This window comes from Falco cherrug, chromosome 7 (genome assembly GCF_023634085.1).
Source record: "Falco cherrug isolate bFalChe1 chromosome 7, bFalChe1.pri, whole genome shotgun sequence".
NCBI lineage: Eukaryota > Metazoa > Chordata > Aves > Falconiformes > Falconidae > Falco > Falco cherrug.
This window is the reverse complement of record NC_073703.1, coordinates 70,496,591-70,523,195: the sequence shown is the minus strand read 5'-3', so window position 1 is coordinate 70,523,195 and position 26,605 is coordinate 70,496,591. Positions and strand designations below refer to the sequence as shown.

Sequence of the window (26,605 nt, the reverse complement as noted above, 5' to 3'; positions counted from 1 at the left end):
TTCAGGAAAGAGCCGAACTCGCAATACTTCATTTTTGAGTTCTGTTTCCAGCCTGAGGCTCCTGCAAACTAGTATTTCTTCCCAGAGTTACTCACAGAGGAGGCATTTCACACTGCCCTTCCTCCCCCGGTGCACAGCTGTGGTTGGCAGTGGCCGGCCTTTCTTCTGTTCCTTGTAGACGTGCCACAGCTGTGCCACTGGACAGACACACCTGGATCTGGGATTACATCTTGATTTTTATTGAAATACAAAAGTGCAAACCATGAAATATAAGATTGGTGCAGATTAGAAGAAAATAAACAGTGTGAACCGTGAAAACCTCAGGCCTGCACCTGATGAACATCAACATAAAAGAAGGCAGGGAACACCAGCAACAAAAGCAAAGCCAAAAATTTTGTACAGGAGCCCCTGTGCATGAGAGGAAACGGGGACCAACCTGGCCCCCTCAGCTCTCTCTGGAATCAGCGAACACTGCCACAAGGCAGCCAGCCAGCCCCTGCCGCCCCTGCGCACCAGAGAGCTCCAGTGTCTGCACACAGCTCGGGCTGGGGAGCGATCAGAGGCCGCGAAGATGGCCGGAGGCTCAGCAGAGGGAATGGGCTAGGTGCTAAGAGGCGGAGCGTTGAAGTGGAACAAGTACCCCCCTAGGGAGAGACAGCTAACAGCTAACCCGGAGGATGAGCCAGGGAAGAGACCCTTGGGCAGCTCTACAGCAAGGAGAAAACCAACGACCAGCACGTTACCTGACACTGCCCGCAGCTGGAGAAACCCAGCCCGGCCAGCGCCCTGCGTGACGGGCTGACCAGGCCAGGAGGGAATGTAGCCCTCGGGCTCGGCAGCCGCAGGCACCAGTGGCCACCTAGCCAGCGCAGGCTGCAGGCAGGCCCAGGCCGCTTGCTCAAGTCACGGGAGGGAGAGTTTAATACAAGGCATTCTGGAGAGCAGACTGCAGAAGCAAAAGCAACCCTGTTACTGTGCCTGCTCCAGGGCCCCCGGCAGCTCCAGCATGAGGAGCCACAGAGGAAAGGGGATATTTACACTGGGTCCCTTCCAGGATTTGCGAGCACTTTCCCACCATGAGCAGTAGCAGGTTCCTGAACACCCTCCAAATCTGCTCCCTGCAGGCACTGAACTGGAGCAGGCTTTTATCCCTGCCTGCAGGGGATGCACCAGTCTCCATTTTTGCTAAAAAAGGAAACATTATTTCAAGAATTCACTACAAAAACCAAACAAAAACAACAACAACAAAAAAAAAGAGCACCCACCAAACAAACTATAGCCAGAAGAGGACGGGCACTTGCAGCAATCCCTGCTGTCCCTCCAGAGAGGGGCCAAGCTACACCAGCCCTGCTCCCATCTCTCCTGGGCAGGGAATGGTCCTTGCTGCTCTGCAGGGCTGGAACGTGCCACCCTCCCTGGGGAGCCAGGGCTGCACACAGGGCCAAGGCCTCGTGCCCCGGCACACAGGCACTTCCCGTTCCGAGCTGCCGACCTTGGGCTTGTTTGTCCCAGGAGAAGCGAGCTGGCTTTGCCTTTCCTCAGGGGGGGAATATAAGCGAAGCCAGGGTCAGCTGCAAGACACAGTCAGCACACCGTCTCCCCCGTACTGAAGCCCTCACAGAGCCGGGTGGCTGCAGGGAAAGGGGCTGCGCTGGGCTCCCTCAGCCTCCACGCTCCTCCCAGGCTGTCCGGAAAGCCTTGCCTCTTGAAACAAACACTGGGGCAGGTACACCTCTCTCCACACGGTCCATCCCAGATTACTCCTCCATAGCACATCGGCCCTTCTAACCTACCCGAGCAGGGAGCACAGGTGAATCAGGAGCTGAGCATCTCTCTACCTCCAAAACATTGATGTGGTTACCGCTGCCAGTTGTTCAGGCTGCAACAAGTCACATCCTGGCCGGACAGGTAAGACTCCTCCTGTTCCTGGCAGAGCGGGACTAAGCAGCCCTACAGCCTTTGTAGGGCAAAGTCCCCCGGTAGCCAGGAAGGACCAGACCCAGCCCTCTCCTAAAACATCTCTTGCTCCAGCCTTAGCAATGCTCAGTTTCTCGCTGACTGTTCCCACCCACGTGTTGGTGTGCCTCCTCTGAGCCAGCTGGCTGGACCTGCGCTGCCCGCAGAGCTGCCCATGTTCACGCCCACCCCATTCCAAGGCTTAGCAGAGAAGAACCATTTCCATAATTCCTGCAGCAGATGTCACTTATTTTGTTTACAACTGGGGCACCGACCTTTGGTCAGTGTTTAAAGGCAGGCTAAAATATTATAAAAAAGCAAATTCTATTTAACATTCAGTAGCTTTTTAAAAATCTGTTCTGCTTGGTCCAAAAGATTTGTCCCCGTCGCCAGTTGCAGCAGGGGGGGGACTGGCCCAGGCATGCGGGGTACAAGTCACAAAGACGGAACACACAGCAGTGAAGTAAGGCTAGAAGCTCCCTGCTAACACCCTACCGGCCCAGGCTCAAGAGAGGGATCTCAGCTCAGGGAACGGGAATGCTGCAACTCCAAACCAACAGGGGTGCCCTAACAGTATTGCAGCTCTTTGGGCAGGTGCCAGGCCCACCCCACTCTGAGCCCGCCCCGAGGACAACCTGACCTCTCCAGCTGTGCCCAGGGCACACAGGGTGCCTCTGAGCAGGCTTCCACGGTGGCACGGCAGGCGTGAACTGAGGCGGAGATGGGGCGAAGGCCCTTAGCATGGAATAGCTGTTCCCTCACAGCTTTGGCACGAATGCTCAGCACCTGGGCAGAAATTCCTAATCCAGGCCTGGTGCACTCCAGGGTGAGGGTTAGCCGCGGTCCCCAGACCGCCCCTCAAGGCCAAGCTCTCGGTTACACTGTGCCAGGGAAAGTTCTGCTCAAAAAGACGACCAGGCAAGGTGGCCCGTGCCCGTTGGCACAGACACACATGCCCGACGGAGGAGTGCTGCTGCCACAGGGCAAGGCAGCGATGCTCATAGCGTTCAGCAGTTCAGTGCCACCTGGGCACTTGCCCCCCGCCATTCAGGCTCCCCAGCTGTCAAAGGGCCCCCCGCCAGCCCCCTTCCCGCACAGCCAGGTCTGGCAGGAACCTTTCCAGCCAGGCTGAAAATGCTGCTGGAGGGACAAACGCCTGAGCGGGGTAACTGTGGGAGGCGCCTCACCTACTACGCCCCGGCAAACACTGAGTAGTATCTGGAGTGGGCGACCCCAGAGGAGGTTGGGCTAAATTCAGCTTCCTTGCATCGGAGGCTGACAGGTAATACAGGCCGCGTGCCCCGAGCCTGTCCGTCACTTGCCTGCCAAAAGCAGGGGGTCTGGAGTGGTGTTCGCAAGCGCAGGACACGCTGCTACCTGGCACAAGGGCTGCCAGGCTCCCTTCCCTGCTCTAGGTGCCTCTGAGGAAAGGCAGGGTGTGCGCTCAGTGCTGAGAGATGGCACTGGCAGCAGGAACATCTCTGCCACAAAACCCAGCAAGCCTGCCCTAGCTCAGACAACCCAGCTGAGGCAAGGGAGCGAGCTGGGGCGGTTGGGAGCTTAAACAAAAAAGAGGAAGAGAGCAGGAGGGCAGAAAAACCGCATATGAGGGAAGGAAGAAAGGAAGGCAGGTCATCTGATAGGGCAGCAGACTGGTGATGAGCCCCGGAGGAGCTGCACAGGCTGGTACGTGGGTTAGGACTCCCCTCGCAGCAGCTGGGAGACCGGCTCCCCTCCCCGTCTGGAGCAGCAGGTCTCCTGCTAGCTTACTTACATCCTTTCTCCACCATCTCCACAGCCCTCGCTCTGCTCATCACCCAGAGTATCAATGGTTCCTTTGCGCTGGAGACAGCTTGGTCACAGCTCCAAGACAAGGTGGGAAAGAAGGTGGGAAGGTGGGTACAGTGTGCTGGTGTGGGCTGGCCTGCATTCAGGCCTCCACGTCCTCAAAGAGCTCCTTCTGGTGGTCCAGCAGGAACTTGGTAAAGGTATTGATGGGGTTGATGGCTTTTAGGGTGATGGCTACGTCTTTGGCCCACAGCAGATTCGGGCCAAACACAACTGCCAGGTTGGTGTTTGTCATCTTGTTTCTGTCACTGTGAGCAGAGACCTATGTGGCAAAGAAAGAGACCACTGTGAATCCCACAGAACAGCACAGTGGCTGCCCTTCGCCCCCCACAAAACCAGAGCTGACAGGCTCCCACGGGCAAATGGGAGGAGAGGAGCCGAAGGCTCAGTGCCAGAAGACAGCTGGGGAAACACACACGACACGCAGCATCCTCCCGCAGGAGCGGGGGAGCGCTATCTTGCCATTTGCTGCTATGGCTTAAGCACCAGGCCGGTATCGTCGCAATAGGACCAAAAGCACTGTCAGCCAATATCTCTACAGCCCACATCACCGCTCAAAACAATTTTCCTTCTTGCTAGAATAGCCTTGTAGTGGCTTTCCTGGCAGCAGAAAGTTCTGTAGGACGGGTCTGGGACCCCTCTGCTCTAGTCTGATCTACTCAGACATTTTGCTGTTGTGCCTCCGCCCTGGGGAGCGTTCAGCATCCCTGGTAGAGACCACACAGGCTTAACGCCCGCCTGCACCTCTCAGCACCGTGAGAAGCAGCTGCTTAGGCTGGTTCATCACAATCGTTCTTGATCTCTGTATAACCAGAACATAAGGTAAAGAAAGGTGGTTTCATAGCCTGAGACTCATTTCTTCTCAACGGAAAAAAAGAGGGAGCAGACAGGCAAAAAGCTGACACTGGCACCTGACCTAGCAAACACCTGCCTGCCTTTGCAGCAGCTCACCTGCACCAGAAAGGCTGCCAGTAAACGGAGCACTTCATAGTTTTCTTCCGGCAGAGTCTGGAGTGTTTTGCGAACAACATCCACACGATTCACCTCCTCTACACCTAAAAATCAAGGGAGACAGGACAAGCAGGTCCATGAGGAATCCTCAGCACCCAACCTGATGAAAGCCCTGTTTGCAGGCACAGGGTATCCCATGCATGCCACCCCCACCCCCCCCCACCCCCAAGATATCTTTGCCCTTGGCCAGTGCATTCTTGTTACAACTCACTCTGGAAGCTGACAACATGGCTGTAGAGGCCAAAAGTGAGGAGGGGCTCAGGTAGCTCCCTCAAGAAGGTCTTGAGAATCACAGCAGGGAGGTGGACATCTTCATACTGCTGGAAATCTACAGGCACACCTGAGAAAGTAGAGCGGAGACTCAGCGCTCGCTGGCCAAAGCAGGACCTCCTCCAGACAAAGAACGGGACATGGTGGTGAGAGCCCCGAACTAGGGAAGCAGTGTTTTAAGGAAGAACACAGAGATGGCACTAAAGCACCGCATCTAGCAGAGTGGAAAAATGTGTCTCAAAAGCATATGCAAAGCACTGCTGAATCCAGCACTACATCTTTAGAAGTCATCAAATGAAACAGATGACCAAGGTTCTTCCTGGTCACCTTCAGTCCCCCCAGTATAACCAGACTAAGATGGTATATCTCACCCTGAGAAACACCGAAATTTTCAGGAAGGAAAAGGGCAGCAAGGGTAACGTGAGTGGGAAGGAATATGCTTTCCGCACAGCAGAATTATCAGGTGCTTCTCCCTTGCAACTGAGGTCATACCCTGATGGGGCCTCACCCAGAGGCCTGTCAGCAGACAGGAGCCACCACAGACTAGCTCCACCACAGTCCCAGCTGGACAGCAGTAGTTCGGTAAGGAGAGCAGCTCTGCTGAGTGTGGGCACTTACCCATGTTGTATTTTTGCTGAACCTCCCTGACAACCTGTGTATTTGCTGACCTCCGGAAAATCCCCTCTGTAGCAAGAGCTGTGAAGTGAGAGCAGATGGAGAAGATCAGCCATGTGAGAGTCTCTAAAAATGCTGGTCTTACCAACGCCAAATCCGTGCTGTGGGGCATCCAGACAGACGTCAGCAAGTCCCTTTTTTAGGGAACAGCAATGCTTTCTGCTTCCACTGCCAGGCAAAGGGCACAAGGACCATTTTGCTGCTCTTATACAAGTGGGAGTATGGATGACTGGAAGAAAGAGGTCTCCTAAGCCCCGCACAGTTTCTCTGGGAGGCGAACTCACCCAGTGCAGGCTTTTACACCTTATTCTAGACTGCTGTTCTTTATCTTACTACACTCCGGATGGGAACTTGGGTGGAGGAGAGGCCACCGACATGAAATCAAGAGGGACTGCAGCTTCCCCTGAACGCTTACCATGCTCCTGCAAATGAGCGATGGTGTCTCTGACCACCAGAGGAACAGGCGACTGATCAGGGCTCTTCTCCCTGAGACTGCGGGAAGAGACAAAAGGTTAGAAGTGGCTGGTCCTCCCTGCCCTGCACGCAGCTCCTGAGTCTCAAAGTTGTCCACACAAGCTCTACTACATAGGGTCTTGCTATCCCCGTCCCTGGTTCAGCCATCACTCCAGCCTTCTCTCCTCCTCACCCGTCATGCCACATCATTCCCTGGAGCAAGTATGAACTCATTACTACACCACAGGAATATTTCTTTGTCTTCTGTAAAAATCATGGCTTGTAGATGCCCAGGCAAAGGGGTGCCCAGAACTCAAAGCTGCTAGTTAAGAATCAGGTGAAAAGGCTTAAGCTTCCTTTTTCCTTCCCCACAGGAACAAGGGCAGAAAGAAGCTGACATGTGAGAGAAATATATATGGAATAAGTTTACCCACCCCACCCCTGTAACGGAAGATACGTCAACCCAATGCCTGTCAGGAACGACCTAGTGATGCCGAGGCGCACGTAAGCTGCCACCCTCATGTTCGATTGCTTATACCACCCCTCTCAGGCTACTAACGAGCTCAGCCATGCAGCACCATGGGGTTTACATTTGGAAATGTTGTGTTGGAGCTGGGGAATGTGTTTCCAGATTGCTTCAGAGCATCTGTCTGGCCACACAGTACTGGCTCCTCCTCATTCCCCGGGGAGGCAAAATCACACCCAAAGCTAAAAATACCTTCCACACTTAGCCAGTATCGCTAGCCCTTGCCAGCATCTGTGTTTGCCTGTGTCACCATGCAGGAATGGGGGGTGGGAATCAGTACAAGGGTGAATAGAAGTGCTTTTAAAATAGAATTTATGATATGAAAGAAAACTAAGAAACAGATCTGCAGCACTGCTCAATCAAAATAGCACAGCCCTGAAGACCCCTCCATCAGCCTCCTACAGACTTCCTCTGCTTAAAGGAAGCTTCTAGTGGCATAAAGCTGTCCCCACGGCCCTTATTTTGCTCCTCCTTTAGTGACCCTTGACTGCAGAAACGATCTCATCCTAATTTAGATACAATCTAGCCAGGGAATCAAGAGGGTAGGACTAAACAGAGTCAGTCAGGAACTGGACATGAGTGCAGAGTTCCTCAGAAGAACGATTAAAGCTTCGTAGGAAGTCTGAACTGCAAGAAATTTTACAGCCACTTTTGCTGCTGTTCAGTTATACATACAGTGACCTTGTATCAACACAGTCAGGGCAAAAGCCACACAATCCATAGATACTCACTGCTGGAGCGAGACTCCAAACTGCTGGTTTGGCAGCGGTGGGCGTGGGGGTGTTGGCTTCTGGGGCACTTGTGAAGGTTTCTGCAGGGATCTCAGATATTCATCGTATCTGTGGCAAAACACAGACCAGTAAAAAGCCACTCCGCCTCCCAGAAAAAGCATGAACTGCACGTGACCCACTGCACATCCACTGGTAATAGCTCCAGCCTAGCATGGTTGATTCCAGCTATGCAAAAATAGGACAGGCAGCTCTGGAGCACAGGGGCAACAAGAACAAGCGTCTCGTTGCCAGAAAAAAAAAGCAGGGAGAAAGGAATACCTAACTGGAATCAGAAGCTGGAGTAGCCGAGGATGACAGCCAGCATGGGCAGCAGGACAGGACAGCACTGCTTGTAATCAGACAGTTGCATGTGTGTGTGTGAGGGACAGGGAATCAATCTGGCAGGACAGAGATTGTGGCAACTTTGGGAAGCCCCCCAAAAAACAAGCTGAACTGTGCAGAGGGAGCAAAGCAGGTGCCCAGACTCAGGAGATGTGCACCATGAGCTCCAGGTCAGTGTTAAGGTCAGCACCTTGCAGAAAGCCCCTGAGGCATGAGTGGGAGAGGGTGGGATTGGTGCTGCACTGGCGGAGGATTATTAATTCAAGGGCAGAACTGGGCACTGGGACCAAGGACATACAGGAAGGAGCATAGAGAGAAACAATACTCTTTAAGGCAATTTGTCACCATTCCCTCCAAAACCACTGCCTGAGTGGAACAACCTCTTCCTCCCCTTGTCATTCCCCCAGAAAAGTTCCCTCTCCCAGAGCCCTAAGCAAACGGGAGACAGGCAGCACTCTCACTTCAGCACTTGGCTTGGGATTCCCAACTGTTCCAGCTTCACATACTCCTCCAGCTCACTAAGGAAGTTCACATAAAAAATCTTTCGTCCAAACTTAAAGCTGAAAAACAAGAGAAAAGCAGGTATGTGAGGAATCCGGTATCAGAACAGACCTTCCTACAGGCAAGAAGAGCAGGGGTCAGCAAGAGACACCAATGGGGCAAGGGGGCAGGTATGGCTGAGCAGCAGAGAGGTCGCCCACATAGCTCTCCAGCTCCATGCATTTCACCAGGAGACGCCAAGACTTTCCAAGTCACATTAGAAGCCCTAGCACATCCTAAACCGCTGCATTTCTCCTTCCTAAGTTCAGCAGTAGGCTGAAGAAAGTTTTGGTTTCAGTTGTTCTGCAGAGTTAGGATTTCAGCATCACCACAGTGAATTAAATGTAATTTGGACTGATGCTCTCACTTCCTTTTTCATTATTAGCAGAGCCTGCATCACTTCTTGGCTGGACAGAAAGGGAGCAGCACAAAGCTGCAAACTCCGTAGGTTCCCAAAGCAGTACTTCTTGTGACTGTTTCTGAGCTCAGGAACAGGAGGAGATAGCACAGGGTGAGAGACTCCAGGGTAGGCTTGGAAGCCTGGGCTCATCTTGTGCCCCACTGAGAATGCCCCGTTACTCCCCTGCAATGTGAGGATGCAGGTGAGGTTCCCTATAGCGTTTCCTACCTGATCAGAGGCTTGAAGAGAATCAGCAGAGTCTTGATGAACATGGTTGGGTGCACAATATACAAGGCTTTGATGTTCTTCTTGTACCTGCCAAGAGAAGCTAAGTAAGGACGAACTGCACTTCAAGCAGAGGAAACAATCTTTCTGCAAGATTAAGGCACCTTGGGTGCTCCATTCCTTTTGCACGGAGCCTCACCGCTCCCCAGCACCCACGGTCTCTGCTCTACCGTGCTTTGTAGCTGTGTCAGGCCACTCAGCAGCCTAAGGGCACACTCTGCTGTATTCCCAGATTCACCAAGAAGCAGTGAGCAGCCTCACCAGGAAGTAACAATTACACGATGGGGCTGACACACGTGCACTAGGACCTGGTTTTGCTGTTTGCCCGTTGGCCTAAAGGATGTAACTACAGAAGGTGCTGTTCATTCCATAATTCAGCCTGCACTAAAAAGCAACCCACCGCTTTAACAGCAGAAATAAGTGATAGTACATTATGATCAACAAGCTACATGGGGGACCTGGGGAAGATCTTTTTATGATACACTACAGAACAGCATGTTATATCCTTGCTTGATGCAGCCTTACTCACTTGCGATCAAATTCCCTGTAGGCATCCCGCAGCCAGCTCAGGGATGGCTTGTTCTCACTGGTCAGGCCATGGTGCAGGTACACCAGTGTGTAATCACTCTCCACGTATTGGTCCAATGTGAATTTCAGGTACCTGAGAAGAGACAGCTGCTGAACTCACTTCATGCCCTGCCACGGAGAGGCTCTTCCTCCCTTTGGGACTCATTTTCGTGTGCCATTGAAGAGGATTTGCATCCCCAGCAATGGAAGTAAGCACTCTGGGGGAAAAGGTCCAGCTAAAGAAGCCACTGCAGATAGATCTGGCCCCAGGAAACCAGCACCTGGGAATTATGTCAGGCTTAGGAAGTTAACAGCAGCCTCCTAAGACACTACTCACCCCAGCAGTTTCACGTGATCAAGTTGATGACTTGGGGGCATCCGGCAGGCACTGAACAAAATGACTTTCCTTCCATATTTGTCATCACCTGCAGATGAAATGCCAGAGATTACAGAAAGACTAAGGGCTACGTGGTGGTCTTGGCAGCAAGGGGTAACAGAAAATGGGAAACCGCCATTTCCAGGCAGAAGTCTGGATTGCCACAGCTGCCAGCAAAGCTAAACCTGATTCCCAGCAGTTACCATGGGACCAGTATGGAAGCAGAAACCTGAACACCAAGGGCCTGGCAAGTCAACAATGCGAGTGGAAAACGGAGTCCATGCTCCAGCCCTGAAAGAAGAGGAAGGATTGGAAGCCAGGATGCTTCAGAGCACAGAGATGGAGGCCTCAAGTACAGAGCAGAGTGCTCAGAGCATTAATCCTGCAACACTGCCTCTGGGCGCTGCTCCTGATGCACCAGTGCCCAGGAAGGCAAAGGGAAAAAAGTGTCCCTTACAGGCAAAATAACCACTCCTTCCATCCTACACGCAGTCCAGGCTGCTTGTGGTCTGGTGCATTTGTTCCTTGCTTCACCTGAAGCTTAGTCCTGCACGCAGAACAAAGCCTTTTCATACCCTGGAAACCAAGAAATTCCTAGAAACAGGGCAGTCCCAGCCATCCTCCAGAGATGAGAAGCAATCATCATCATAAGCCTCTTCTACAGACGGATTCCCCAGGGGGATTGCAGAACAAGCTGTTCACTGCTTCCCAGACCTTCCATCCACAGAGATATTTTTCCAACTGAGCTGGAAGCAGCTGCAATGCACGGCACAACAAAGCATTCTAGGTAAAAACCCAGCAGAGAACGGTCCCCAGCCCACTGCAGCCAAATGACCCATCAAGCACCCTCAGCTCGGGGAGGACACTCCCAACCACCACTGGAGGCTTCACACACAACGAGCCAAGTTTTCCCCAAAGCAAGTCTTCATATGTCAGTGGACTTCTGCCAGCAGGGATCTCAGCCCCATGAACAAAACCCAAGCAGATAGGCATGGACAAGCTTAGTAGACATGCTAGGGGAATCGAGAGACTTAGGTAAGTAAGAACAAGGTCACAAACCTTTTGGACATATGGAGTTTGAGGGAAAGACACAACGCTCAATCCATTTCCATAAGGATGACTTGCACCAGTGGAGATGAAATGGTTCCTTTAGTGTGAAGGGTTAAAGTTTTCCTTTCTTGCTACTCACCCTGCCCCGAGTGCCATGTTTTCTTGTCAAGCAGGAGCACGGAGCAGTGGAAGGGGCTACTGAGGTTATACTGAACACCACCCTCCTCCTTCCCCTACGGCACAACCATCTCACACAGACCACAGCACAGAGAAGCAGCAAGGATCGCTACTTATGCAGGACAGCCCTGCCGTACATCATTCCTCCTGAAATATATTATTTTTCCCCCACTGATTTACAATATTCAGAGCATGCAGCCGTTTTCTCACCTTTGCACGGGCTCTGGCCCTCAACTACCGCTTGGTTACACTTGCCATGCAGCAACCGAGATCTCAAAACTGAACTCCAGAAGAGCAAACCTGAGGTTTCTGGCAACACTGCCTGCTAGCAACAGATGACCACTTGGTGCTGCAAATGGTAGCCAGAGAAATCACGTACACCAGCCACGACATAAGGATCCCACTAATCCTCTTTTAGCCCCATCCCAGCCAGAAGAACAGATTCTCTTGCTATTAGTTCACTTCTATTTTGCCCTCGCAAGTCCCATTTTCAAGTCACCCAGCAGACAACACAAGAGACAGAATTTACTGATGCACACAAGCCAGAACCTCTACAAAAGCTAGGGACACTGAGGCAGCACTAGGTACAGACCAGGAAACGGGTGGGCAAAGGCCATCACATTGACATACACATGCGGAGGTAGGGGGCAGTTAGGGAGGACGCATGACCCAGAATGCAGGACTAGGAGAGAGTGATGCAAGGCTCATCTGGAACAACCAGATACAGTCACAGCCAGGCCACAAGACCAACATCACATTGCATATCCCACGGTAGCCCACTCTCTGCCTAGCCCAGAGTTTCTTGGTAGCTTGCTACAAGCTTTAGGGCTGGGTCTAATGCACATAAGCTGTCTATAAAACAAAGGTGCAGGCTACAAAGTCCTGGGCAAGGAATATGCCATATCGTGACTCCTCCCAATGGTCCTGAGCCACTCTTATGGCTCCATCTGGAAGAAAAAGGGTCTTGCCTGCACAGAGCAGCAAGAAGATGGCAGCATCTGAGAACCTGTTGAGTTCTGTAGTGATGAAAGAGAACAGTCAGAAAGATTGCAGATCTTTGCAGATCATGGCTCTGTGCTGAAGTCAGAATAGGTGCTATCTTCAGTTAACGGAGAGCTGCATTTCACGCCAGAGTGGATGGTCTGAGGGCCAAAAGCAGACTGCAGGCTTGATCAAAGCAGGCCTTGCTTGTGAAAAACTGCAGCACAGCACCACGTTCATGCGATGTTGTGGGTGGCTACACACTCAGCTCAGGCTCCTAGGTGCTGATTTCCAGATCTGACAAGTCACAAGTCAGGAACAACACAGCTTAAACACCTTCCTCAGGAATGACGTGAAAGACTACGACAGGGCCTATGCAAAGTCTAGAATCTCGTTCCTTATATAGCTTTGGTGAAAAGGTCTGGGATCGCCGGTAAAGAAAAAAATGGACAATCCATGATTCTGCCGAAGGGGAGATGGCATGTTTCCCCTGGATAATTTCCAGGGCCAAGTACAGAAAGATAATCTATAGTCCTCTGGATGACTAAAAAAAAACAAAAAAAACAAAAAAAAAAAAAAAAGGAGTGGCCTGTTTTGCCTTTCAAATCAGAATGAATTTATGCATGAGACCTACACAGGAACCAGCATGCTCATTAGTGAGTGCTGGGTTCCACTCCAGTTTCATCACACTGAGCTCAGCCTGTCAGCACAGACACCTTCAGTACAACCAACTGCCAATCTTGGTTCCACCTGACATACATCAGACCAGCCTGGTTCCTCCAGACACTTTGAAATTCAAAATTCAGCATCAAAGCTGAACAATCAGTTGTTCCAATTTATAAAGAAGAACTAAAGCCCATTGCACGCATTCTTGGCTGCAGGAAGAAACTGCCTGCAGGTGGCCTCTCTGCCTCCAACCAGATTCTTACCGGGTCTGAGCTTTCCCAGACGCCCCATCCCTTGTACTGTTTGCTTTCCTGCTCACAATATTAATCTTAGGTATCTAGGTTTTCACCCTGTGTTTGCAAGTGCAAATAGCTCGAGTTTCCATGGAATACAACTATAGACCATGAAGTAATCAGCTTCTCAGGCTGTCTCCTGCTCTCCCAGATGAGGAAGGCTTGATACTTAACAACAAACCAACAAAGAGGCAATTATATATCATCTGTACTCACAGAGCACCCCAACAATGTACATATTTTTGTAAGTTCATACATAAATATTTTCAATCTATGCTGGAATTAAATTACCTCCCTATAGGATGTAAATCAGACATATATATATATATATATATTTTAACAACAAAGAGCAGCCAATATGCAAAGCCTTTCCAGTCAAGACAGCTGCTCATCTAATGAGATATTGACTTGTAGCACAGATGGACATGCTAATTCTCCTGAACATTTTTATGGTGCTTTTAAGGCCCAAACTCTTTTTCCTCTCAAACAAAGAGCAGCGTTTCCAGTGCACTTCTGAGACAAGGGGCAAGGAATGTCACTGCTGTGGTTCCAAACCATCAGTGCAGGACCATACTCCTAAAAGGGCTGAAGTTTGAATACCGAGGCTAACGTTTCAGATCAAAACCTACAGCAATACAAACGTATCAGAGCAGAAATTCATATCGATGTAGCGGTACTGTCCTTAGACAGGACTCTATTAATACAGCCAACACAGAAAATATATGCCTGACTTGCAAATCGTGGTATGTATTTCTAGGTATTTCTTCTGAAATAATATCTGTTAGCCTTTATGCCATGATTGGAGGCTGTCACACCTCACTGGCAGCATAACTGCAGTCCAGGGACCCTGTTTATTCCTACCTTCATCAGGTACCCTTGGCTGAGGGCCCACCTCCATGAAAGACTCAAATGAGAATATCCTGGTACTTTGACACTGAGAGAAGGCAGATGGATAAAACTTGCCACCAAAAGATAACATTACAGGTAAACAACAAAGTTAACAGAATTCAAGGTCAAGCAGAGGCCACCACTACATAATTTTGTGACATTACTACACAAGTTTCATAAATCTTAGGATGTTATCAGGGCCACGGTCAGTAAAAAAAATTTCTCTAATGTAATTTCACGTTCCAGCCAAGCTTATGATACAGCTGAGTAGTGTTTAAGTATCATAGATTTAAGCTGCCTCTTGAACTCCAAAATGGATTTAGTCCCCCAGGAAAAGAAGGTAAGGAGCTTAAAGTAGAAGTATTTTAATACATGACATCTTCCAACTAGATATTCCCAATATCCAAACGCTGCCAGAAGCATAAAGCCTTACCAAGTGACTACAGCTCTAACTGACACAAAAAATACTACAGGGTCAGATTAAAGAACATAAAACGGGAGGATGCCTGAGAGCATGGCAAATCAGGGAGAAGAGCCCACGTCATGAGGCAGTGAGGATCAGCATTTCCACAGAATGTGTGAAGCTCTTGACCTGCTATTCAGAAACAGCAGAAAGAATTTCACACCGAAAGAAGTTTTCATGTACCTCGAGAAGCGTGAAAGCACTGGCAGCCAAATTCTTAAGGCTTGGAACTGAAGTCCAGAGAGTATTAACAAATGCTCAGCAAGCACTGAGCAGTCTAGCACAGCTTCAGGCTAGAACGAGGAACAAGTCACCAAAACACAACATCTCTGCAGCCAAATGGAGAAGAAATAGATAACAGTTGCTTTCAGCTGGAGATCCCAGTTTAAGTGCCAGCTGCTTAGCATGTGAGTGCAGCACTGGATCATATGAAGGAACAGGAAGCAATCCTAGGATAAATTTCCAAAACACATGTGACAAGGATGTAAATCTGAGTTCCAACTGAATTGGTCCAAGCAGGCCACCACCATGACAGACGAGGAACGGGATTTACATTGAGACCAAAGAGCCCCAAAGTGCCCAAAGTAAAGCCCACATGACAGATTTGGCTCAGATGATTCTGCTGTGCCTGAGGCAGAGGTGCAGCCCTCAGATGACAATTTTGTGTAGCCTTTGGACTCCTGAAGATTTGCCAGTGCAGCCTAAGGCTGAGCAAAGTTTGGGCTCCCCTGAGACAGTCCAGCTACAGGCCACGGTCATGCTAAAAGAATACCATGATCTACAGTACCATGTTAGTGCCACAAAAAAAAAAAAATCTACCTACCTGGTTGGGCCCCATCAAGTGCACCCTGGTCTGGAGGAACAGAAACAAAGTTATAGCAAGCCAAGCTTCGCAGCCCTTCCCAGAAAGTAATCTTGAGTATAAAATCTCAGAGCCTAGCCAGATTGCCACTGGGATGCGTTTAGTCGCTCTCTTGCAGCGGTCAAGCTCCTTCCATTTCAGCTTTCCCCCATGCTCCTGTCTAAAGCAACCTTATCTAACAATCAGAGGCAGTAACAGCAACCCAGGATTTCCAAATCTTTCTTTGATTTGCAACTAATTCTGTATAATCACAGTCAAATTTCTGGCGCTTATTGTTACACTTCACTTTTAAAAGGGTTAAACACAATTCTGAATGTCAAGGTCCTCTGAACAAGTTCAGAAGCATATAGAGAATGGCATCATGCTGTATAAATAATATATCCAAAAGACTGTTTAGCAAGAAGCTAAATTTCACTAATAAGCTGAAGACAGGGGCAATTTAGATCTTCAACACACCCATAGCTTTGAAAGAAAAAAAAAAAAGTTAAGTAGATTCTAAATAAAATTTAAAAAAATCAACTACCAATTTGAAAAAAGGTCTCTCTGTGCTCAGAGGGGTCTATGAAGGCATTTATTGCCAAGCTAAGCCCCTTTCCATCACTCTTACAGCTACATACAAGACCCACATGGACGTATCAAGACAGGAGCCTGCACAGAGCAGGGCTCTGGAAAGAAACCCATTCCCTTGATCTCCCTTAGAAATGTAGAATCCTTTGGAAACTCTCCATTCCCTTGATATTGCATGTCAAAACATGGTGCACAGGCTGGGCTTGCTTTGGTTGGGCCCAATTCTACAGAACCCGTTCATCATTCTGTATCATACAAATACCGTTAAAAAAAAAAAAAAAGAAAAAGAAAAAAAAAGAATGTCAAAGCCAGAAACTACATCCAAAAGCAGCAGAAATACAGGCACTCTGTATTAATGGAGCCAATAATAATGGACCGTACTGGAAGGGAAAAGGACCCTTGTTAGCAAAGGACCTTGCTGAGCCCATTCGCCACCAAAGACAAAACCCACACTGCATTAATATACTCTCAACACAAGTTCAGCCTGCAACTTCTGCCTTTGCCTGCTTAGAGATACAACAGCTACTGGTGCCCCAAGACTGATTTCCCCCTGCACACCCCCCTCCCATGTTAATCACCAACAGGGCAACAGCAAATCATCAGCACTAGTTCCAGCTTTGGCACCTGCAGCCAACGGCCAGCCACAATGCTTTTCAGGTAGGTTTGGTACCAGATTCACCACGAAAAAAATTCACTATTGAAACTGCAGCTTCATTCTAGTAACATGCAAGAAGGTACGCCCCCAGCTCTCCACCTTGCTTTCCCACTTCAGTCACAGGTCCTACACACACTAGCATCACGCCTTCTCTGCAAGGGCAGCCCTGAGACTGCCAATTTATGGTGTGAGGCAGCAGATTTCCCACAAAAACTAGCAGAAACACACTCTGAGCTTCAGCAAAGCTTTGAAGTCACTGAGCAGAGACTACAGAGCTGAAGTAAATAGTGATGGCCACTCTCCTGACACCTGCTATGCCAACTTCTAGCCTCAACAGCAGGGGAAAATTCATACATCTACCACACGTTAAGCCCCAGTTTTCTTATCCCAAAAGGAAGAAAGTCAGTTATTGTGTTAAATGGGAATGCTGATGCACCTCACAGCCATAAGTTTGCATATGGATCATAAAGGTAAGACCACTATTTCGGACTGGGCAGAAGAATGGGGAAGGAACACTGGCAGAGAGTTGGCAAGAGCCCTGCTCTTCCCACACAGCCCCAGGTTCCCAGTAGGAGCTGCCATCTCTGGAACCCTCCTTTAGACTGTTATTAACTAATCTGCCATATTCTTGCAATTCAACCTCTGTTGAAAGTCAAGGCCAAGATTATGTCACATACTAGACTGCCTCAGCCCCCAAGGAGATGGAAGCAGCACCTTTGCCATATAAGAATTAGTAGGAGGATACAGAAACGCTTAAACGTAACAGAAATCTGGGATAGCTCCTCAACAGCCTTCAACCAGAAGCCTATGCCTCCTCCGAATGCTATGTGATGTGAGGAAGGAAAAACCCCCACACTTTGCAGAAGTGGTTTGTGCAGTGAAATCGAGCTGCCTCTGCTCCAGCTTCTAGCCACGTGTGAAGTTTAATTTCTCTGCTACAATGCTCACAAAAAAAAAAAAAAAAAAAAAGGAACTCGGAGCCAAGATGAGCACAAAGCACAAGCACGCAGAGACCTCTCCAGAGCCTGCGTAAAACACTCCAGAAACACACACTTGAAGGCAGGTCTGAAAGGACAGGCAGTGTATCACTCTTTCCTTCAGAAAAGCATTGAATCCCAAACCAAGAGGCTTCCCAAAACTAAAATACTGTGATTCTTAACAATGCCATAGTACTCTCTCAGAACTGTGGCCTGGATGCCTTTTGCTGCCATCAGCAATGACATGCCTGCTCCTTCCCCACAGACAGTTTCTTCCAGGGAGACCCCAGTCCCCAGAAGAGACAGGACCATAAGGCACAAAGGAAAGTTTCCGTGAGACTGCTGCACTATTTTTAAGTGAAAAACAAATGCAAACTCCTTATTTATCTACCAAATTCTGCAGAATGGTTTTCAACATTTTTTTCCATCTTTAGGCCAGACAGCCAGGATATTCAAATCCAGCATGCCTTGAACTAAATGAAAATTGAGGTCAGTTAGAAAATGAGTGCACTAACTTTTTGTCATCAAAATTGGGCTTTTAGTAAGTTATTAACACCGTACACCCATCTTGTAAGAAGCAATTACTTTTCTGACCACACAGGATAACCCTGGGATCGTGGAGTTCAGCCCGAGGATGAGAACCAGCCTTCTGCTCCTGTCTCAAAATAGCATCATCGCCTCAGAATATATTTCAGGGAAGGCAGGAACAGAGTTAGCCATATGCTTTCTGCTCTGAAGTGCAGAACAGGGAAGGACAGGGAACAGAAAGCTCATAAATCAGCAAAATGGATAAAACCACCCTCGATCTGCTGCCATTTGGTAATATTTACAAGAGAAGCAGCATGGAGCTATTTAGTTTCAGGCTCACCATGGCAAGCGTTCATTGCACCTGAAGGTGCTGACAAGCACAACTTGTCAGTAGAGCCAGATCCAAACAGTTTCATATTAATCCTCCAATGAGATTTTGATTCTCTAAGCTACTTCTAATAAGATTTTCCCGGATTTTCCCAGATTGTTTGCCTCCCAACAACAACCCAGAGAACATTACCTTGCCTGATTCTCCAAACAATTAGTGTTATTAATAATTGACCAAGAAAACTGAACAAGCAGCTTCACTCCAGAACCCTGACCACCAACTCAGGCCCCTTGGATCAATTTCATAAATCCTGCTTCCAGGAGATGAGAAACCAGCGAGTCTCACAACTACGTAGCAGCAAATCCACTATCCAAGCTGTGCTACTAGGTCTTCCAATGCCAAGAAAGGCATCACAGCAGTTCTGTGTCTGGGACCATCACGTGCCTTCAGTTAAACCAGTTAGTGGGGAAAACTGGTCAGAAGCAGCCAACGACAGAAGCTTCTCGTGCTACTTCTGCACCATAGAGACACGATAGGGACAGAGAGCTCAGTAGAAACACAAATTTAAACCCCGACAGGGCAGAGATCTCTTTCAGAATGCAGGCAGCCTCCCAGTCAGCCATCACACCACCCGAAATCCTTTCAGGAAGTTAGAGAATTCTTCATTTGTTATCCCAGTCAACGTGTCAAATGGCTGCATTCCACCCACCGAGCCACACCTCCACTGGAGTGATACTCCATACAGGGAGCTCTGAAAAGAAGGGTCATGTTACCTCGGAACAGAAATCCCGCAGGAAGACTGGTGCTTGAGGCAGGGCACAAATTCTGTCCCCGGTTTGGGCTGACATTCCAGCCTTATCAACGTCTCTGATCTAAGCTCTCTTCTAAGAACCTTGTCTGAAGTGAACAACAGGATCACTTAACTCGCCAGCTCCCAGAGTCCAGAAACACAGTTACCTCTGCCATTCACATTCCAAATATTCTAGCTATTATCTCTGAAACAGTGGAGTCCACACATCTGTCCCTTCCCAGTTTCAGAGTAGCAGAGACCAGGGTGTAGACCTCTACAAACGCCAGTCCTGAAATTCCAGCCCCATGGAAAAGAAGGTTAGTAACACATTTGCAAATGAAAGCACTTGTGGCGATCTACGAGGCATAATGACCCAAATGCTAAAAACACCTGGCCTGTCAACCTGAGCAGCCAGAGACACACAGGAGGCAAAGGACAACAAAGCTTCGAGTTTGCCATTATCATTTCGCTCCCAAAAAGACCTAAGATGAGAGGTCAGGAGAAAGCAAGCTCATTCTAGAAGACACCCCAGAAAAGAATGATGTCAGGACAACGCTTACCAAGGAAAGTGCCTGAGATTCTTCCCTCCGTGGTCAAACCCTACTGCAGAACAACCCCGAATCAGGAGCATTCCAGCTTGTGCCTCTGCTTCACTGCAAATTCGTATGTGGGGCAGGGACCAAGGTACAGAGAAATGGCAGTAGGAGGTGGCTATAGAGATTATCAAGGAGGAAGTGTGTATCAAGTCAAAACAGGTTGAAGAGGCGCTCTTTTTTTAAACAAGGAAAGCAGGGTACACTGGAATCACCCTTCCCTCAGGCTTACCACAGCAACTTAAAAAACACCCCCAAAGCTCTTTCTTAAGGAGGTCCCAGCAGTAAATCACTAGGGGTTAGTGTAATTAAAATAATTTGGGTAAGACAACCACACAGAGAAAATCCAAATGCTGGTAACCCTGAATGATCAGGTCTTTCCTTGCAGTGGGACATGGGCCTATTCCCCCTATTTCAGATTTCTGTAAATGCTGTTTCTGGACAGGAGGGCAAGCTCTGGTCTTTCCCATACGAGATTGCTGCCGGACCCACCGTGGATTATTCAGTCAGCTGAGGACCTTGCAGCTCTACTGCAAAACTATGTAATTCCATGGCATTATCATGCAAAACCCACATCTTGTGCTCAGGATATAGTCAAGAGCCCCACCTAAAAAAATTCAGCAAAAGCAACCAAGTCCCACTAATAACATAACCAAGACAGTAAGAGCCCAGAAGGAATGCAAGTTTAACTGAGATCAACGGAAAATTACACATATCGCAAACATTCAAGAAGTCTGGTGCTCCTTCTCTTTACGATGCCAGCTGCCATTGCCACTTGGGCCTGGTGTATAGCAGATGCCCCCACAACCCCATTAGAAAGACCCTTCCTCAGTCCAGCTGCAAAGACATTAAAGAAGAAAACAGAAAGACCACTACCTGCTACTTCCACAATGTGGTGCCTGGCGATATCATAGTAGGGATCGTCCCACTGCAGGTGAGTGACGGGCTCAGGGGAGCCTTTGGAGTCCTCTGCGCAAAACACAAAGAACAAGCACTCAGAAGAAGGGATCTGAGCACCCTGGTGAGGGGTACAACAGAGAGAGAGGGATAAGAAAAAATGGCTCTTCAGCATGGGCGGGACTGATGTAAGCATCTGTTCACCTCAGAAGTTCTGAGTGGGCAAGAGCAGCAATGACTTCAGAAGAGACCCATCAATCCCATGAGGTCTGTATGTGTCCCTCAGACCGTACACCCTCTTGAAAATGTCTGTTCAGACATTCACAAAGACAAAACCCAAGTGCCAAGGGCATCACCATGGCTTGCTAGAGCAGGAGAATCTTAACATCGTCTCATGACGGCTGCCCGCCCTATATGCCCTTTAGCTAATTTCCATGACCTCTTTGGGCAGCAGTCCATAGCATAGGATTTCAGAGCAACAACTCAGATCTCCAACCCCACCTCCCACATGGAAGTTCCGGACCCTTCCACTCAGAAAGGCCAAACTATCCTGCAACAGACCATAATGGAGGACACTCAAGGACTCCGAGCGTGTCTGTACCATCAGCACCGAAGTGCAGCCAGCTACAGGACTGAGAAGAGCATATTTACATCAGCTGGCTCTGAGCTTTTTAGTGCTGTTCAAACACAGGGCTAATTCGCTTGGGTGTGGTGCAAGATTAATGTGTCTAGGGAGCTTTCAAATGGAGCTAGGGCTCTCTGTATATGTAGATATGACCACAAAGCTGCAGGTCAAACAATTCCTTTTTGGCCAAAACCCAGACCCCAAACAAGCAGGATACTTACCTGATTTAGGAAAAGCAGGGGCTTCATCTGCTGGCCAGCTCTTATCATCTATGGAGGCCAGTTTGAGCTGGCTGAGGGACTGGTTGGTATCATCCAAGTTCAGGTCATCCTGAAGCTCCGAGAGTGGATCTGTAGCCATGGTCCCCAAATACTGCAGTTTATTTTGCAGCGTCTAGAAAGAGGACAGCAGAGATTGCTAGGTGAGACAGAGATCCCAAGTTTACCTCCCCATAGAGGCTCTTTCTCTTCTCACCGATTTTCCCCGAATCCTACCTTATCTATACTTATCCAGAGATACTTCCTCCCCCCGCCCCTTAACACAGCCAACTCCTCCTCCAAGCCAGAAGCACCAACATATGCCAGATTCTTTCGTGCCAAGTGCTATCAAAAGGCCATCAGGAGCCTGTACCAACCCTCTCAGTGAGTCTCTGCTTGACCACAGCTCTGTACAGAGCAGTTTCTCTCCCAAAACAGGAGCAGCAGCAAGACGCTGAGGAAGGCGACAGGCTATGCCAGCCCCTGCCTGATACACTCACTGTACCAGCTCTGAGCTCCCCCTCCCTCCGAAGGGCTGGCACAAAGCCCAGCTGTTTCCACAGTTGGCCCAGTGCTGGAAGCTTTCCCAGGAATCACCCTCCCCCTTCTCCCCCCACCCCACACCCCCCCTCCATAAGGCAGGGCCAGAGCTCTCAACAGCGCTGAAGTGGGTGCTTCACTGTGCTGGGATCTGAACGCAGAAATGAACAGCTTCTTAAAACAGGATTTCATAGGCTGAGCTAGTAAAACAGGGAGGAACAATGCACATACAACCTCATCTCCTTTCAGCATCACCCAGCAATTCCCTTCTCCTACACGACAGCAAGCAGCAAGTAATCACCTCTTTAATTTAAAGCCATATTGCTAGAATGAGTATTTTTCACCAAGCATGCCATAATAGTGAGGAGAGCATGGAATTAAGAGGGTCCAGGATACAGACAGCTCAGTGTGCTTGCTGCTGCTTGCAAATACTTCTCCCTCTCACCTGGAGCAGAAGATGTGTCAAACCCAGGACTGAGCTAACACAGCACACAGCACCTCCTAAGGGTACCAATTCTTAGGGACAACCCCTAGGAAATAGCTGTTATCCTCTAAAGTCAGCGTCCTGAAAGTAAGCAAGGAAACACTGGAAAAGACGAGTATGTAGATCTGGATCGCTCACACAGACCACACGGACAGTAATTCAGCAGCCAACAGGCAGCAAGCCAAGAGGAACTGTAGCAAAACAAAATGACACCTTGCATCAGCAAGACTCTGTAACGCTGTTTCTCAGACAGGCTTGTGCTTGTTTCACATTACGAGGAGAGCAGAGTTCAAAGACGATCTGAGGAGGCACAACACCTTTGTGTCATACGATCATATTCATAGTAAAGCTATTTCCTTTAACAGAACGGAGGGGAGCAATGCCGTTTTGCATCTTCCATCCCTAGAGCCTAGATTGTATATATTTATCCAGAGAAGCCGATGAAACAGTTACTCGGATACGAGCACAGAGGACAAAACCTGTGAGAGACTGAGTACTGGACAGCATCACGTCCAAGCTCAGGGCAACACTCGTGACCAAGCTTGGTGATGCATTTTGAGATACAGGAAACTGGATCTTCAGTTTTCCCCTCCCTCTGGATCACTCCATGCTTGTTACTTCCTGCCCTCCCTTATCTACTACTCACCAGTTTACAACCAGTTTGCACCTCTCTGGGGCTCCCCAGGGGCTGCGAGCTATTGCTAAGCAAATGAAATAAGTTTCCCGAAATATGAAAGAGCAAGACAGACATGGGCAGCGGATCACCAAGACAGCATGGCAAACATATAGGGTCTCACCACTGCAGCCAAGCAGAGACCCTGCCCTCCGGTGAGGACTGCGAGAGCTGTCTGACCACCTCCAATCTCAAAGGGATGAGAAGCAAGAAACCAGGTTCCCTTGCACCGTGAGCTTATGCTGGAAGCATGCAGCAGCAGAGCCAAGGGACAAGGACTCCCCACCCCTAGCAGCTGATCCGATTTCTATGGTAACACCAAGCACCAACTCTTCTATGACTCAGTACACTTAAAGCATGCCCCACTGCAGCTCAGCAGCCCCACAACCCAGCACTCCATGCTAAGGAAGCATCTACGTCCCCCCAGGGCAGCCCCTCAGTACCCCCAGCTCCCAGGGACTTCCCGGCCCTGGTGGGGAGAGAGGATCTACATTCAACTGCTACCATCCACCGAGGTGCCTTTCACGTGAGATTCTTGGGGATGCCCAGTAGCAACAGCATCCCCAAAGCAAGGTCCTGGAGAGCTTAGGGACTAAATCCAAACCCTCCCACAGCCGAGCGATGGTAGTGCTGCAGGGCCAGCAAGACACTAAGCATCCCCTACACAGATCACGACTTGGCTTCACAGTCAACTTGCAGCGCTTGATCGGAGGCAGAAGAGCTGGTTATTAGACAGCACTGGGGGGATTTCCCATTAGGTTTAAAATTAATCCTAGCGTGGCACGCCATGTGGAAGAAGGAAGTTGTTAGTGGGATCCTTACAGATCCTTACAGTTCCATGCTAGAGAAAGAGCCCAGTGGATAGCGCTCTTGCTAAAACCTGCCCTACCCCTTGGAAAGGCAGACCAGACTCCCCAGATAGCTCTACATGCTTTCACAGCCACAGCAGAAATGTTAATGGAAGGAGGATCCAGAGCAGAAGACCTCTTAGATTTCAGGTCCTTCTTGTGAACCAGACTGTAGCTCCCAGAGAGCCACAGAAGGTCTTTTGCAGACTTTTTCCCAGCCCTTTCTCCACAGTGCAAAAGACAAATGTGCAGGGTCTCACATCAGGTAACCCTAGAACAGTTCAGAAATACAAACCTCTAAATGCCTGGGAACTAGCAGGCACGGAGAAGGAGACACCTGGAATTAGGATGTAAGAAACCACTTGCAGATCTTAGTACCAGGGTATATATTTTGCTTCCCGACAGTGCAGCTGCATGAGATTTCTCCCTGTGTACTCAAAAACAAACCTGTAAGCAGGACTGCTACTGAACAGAATGTCCACCTGTATCCACGGGGTGAAACAGTTGTCAAAAAACCAGCATGTCACCAGATTTAACACAATTTAAGAACCCCACTTGTTTTAGATAAACGTCATGACAAGATGCAAGCGGTACACCCTGTATAGCCAATCATAAGGTCAGAAAAATGACATACCTAGATTAAAAAAGTAAAAAGCCTAGTCAAGCATTTAAAGAGTCACACTCGACATCAGAAGCATTGACTTACTGCCAGGCTCTAAAGGCCCAACTGTTTCCATTTTCCCAAGCATTTCAGTATGTTTTCTGCACCTATGCTGGTTGACCTGAATGCCTGCTGTCTAATAAAAATTAACTTTCTTAGTAACAGAGAGATGTGCTGGAGAACAGCACGTTCTGCTGAAGGAAAGAAACCACAGCCCTTTAAAACACAATTCTCACACAGATTCTGAGTTGAAGATTCCTTATACAAGATACCACCAGAATTTACCCAGGGAAGACAGTTCACTTCTATCTATGAAGTCTCAGTACGTGCTGTTCACACAGACTGGTTTTTTTCTACAATTACAGTTTCACTACTTTCCGTCGCTTATTTCTAAGCCGCACCTGCTCAGCAGTTGCCTTCTGCTTTTCTTCCAGATATACTATTAATTCAGAAGTAAATCTACACATCAAGATATGTCCATGCATGTATTACCATGCCCTGGACAATATAATACACGCTCTTATATGCAATAAAGAATTACAAAAGCCAAGTGGCCTCCTTCCCTTTCTAATTAACAAGCAATGCTCAGACCTAAAGGAAGCCCTGTGTTATCTTACTGACGCCGCTGCCATCCGCACCTCCTCCCAGTTTTGTTTCATTTGTACAAATGACCGTTTTTCTGTATATATCCACCAAGTCCCTGCACTTCGCCAGAGTCTTAATATCAAGCACGTTGCAAAAAACCCTCTGAAAACCAAGCAGCTCCTCAGCAGCCAACCTTTTACGAACCCAGTGGCGTGAATGAGCTGCAGGACTGAGACTCACTGAGAGTCCAGCCCAAGTCTTCCTGTGCACCAAGAGCATCACCACCCCTGTGCTACCCTGAAACAGCAGAAAGGTCAAGAGCCAGGCGGCTTTGTCTGGCTCACGACCAACTAACTCAGGCTGGACATGCTATTCCTCAGGGAAACTCTTGGGTCCTTCATTATTGTCACAGCTTTTTAAGCGAGCAGCCTTCCTTCCCCAGGCATCTCAACCCCTTTGCGGAAGGCCGCCGCTGCACATCCATCCCAGCTGCAAGGAACCTCCTCGCAGGGGGCTGCGTGCTGGGCCTGGGAGCACGGACAGGGCGCACTGCCTCCTCTTGGGAGCTGAGCACACGGTACAGAGGCTGCTGTCAGCACCCGGCAGGATCCATCCACGGCGGTGGCCCTCCTCCTCCTCCTCACCCTCCTCCTCACCTCTCCCATTCCCTTCACCCCTGTGACAACCCAGAGCCAACTCCACCGCTGGGATAACAAGACTCCAAGCCTGGCTCTTTCCCCTGTCCGAGGAAACACCCCCGGGTTTCCCCAGCACACGGCACCGGGGGCCATTCCCAGCCCCGGGGCACCCTGAGGGGCGGCAGCCCCCGGCCGGAGCCCACCTGCAGCCAGGGCCGGGCCTCGGCGCCAAAACTGTGACTAAACCCCCCCGGCTGCGAGCCCCGCTCCTCCCCGCCGCCCAACCGGGGCGGGGGTCTCCCGCAGCCCCCCGGGACACCCAGCGAGGGCCCGGCCGCGCCCGCTTCCCTCACAAACAACCGCCGCCCCGGACGGGAGACGCAGCACCAGCTGCGCAGGGCCCCCCACGGCCCGGCCGTCCCGCTCGGCCCCGGCCCCGCCGCAGAGCCCCTTCCCCGCCTCACCTCGGCCGCGCCAAGGCCAGCCCGCCGTGCCCCCGCCGCCGCCCGCCTGTCAGCCCGCCGCCGCCGGAAGCGCGGCCCGCCGCCAGGGAGCCCCGC

At 49.7% G+C, this 26,605-nt stretch overlaps 1 protein-coding gene across 4 annotated transcripts; it reads right to left on the bottom strand.

Annotated features, from left to right (window-relative positions):
* Positions 1-223: 223 nt before the first annotated feature.
* On the bottom strand, positions 224-26,605 carry ARHGAP1 (Rho GTPase activating protein 1). Of its 4 annotated transcripts, none has more exons than XM_055716138.1 (14): positions 26,510-26,605; positions 21,581-21,752; positions 20,714-20,806; positions 15,361-15,390; positions 9,981-10,068; positions 9,606-9,737; positions 9,020-9,106; positions 8,313-8,411; positions 7,471-7,578; positions 6,176-6,252; positions 5,704-5,781; positions 5,027-5,155; positions 4,756-4,859; positions 224-4,066 (listed from the first exon to the last, which is right to left on the bottom strand). In XM_055716138.1, exons 2-14 carry the CDS (start codon positions 21,717-21,719, stop codon positions 3,887-3,889), a joined length of 1,344 nt encoding a protein of 447 aa, XP_055572113.1. In that variant the 5' UTR covers positions 21,720-21,752; positions 26,510-26,605; the 3' UTR covers positions 224-3,886. The 4 variants fall into 4 exon arrangements, with proteins under 4 accessions (XP_055572113.1, XP_055572112.1, XP_055572116.1 ...); XM_055716137.1 differs by lacking the exon at positions 26,510-26,605 and adding an exon at positions 24,457-25,394; XM_055716141.1 differs by lacking the exon at positions 15,361-15,390.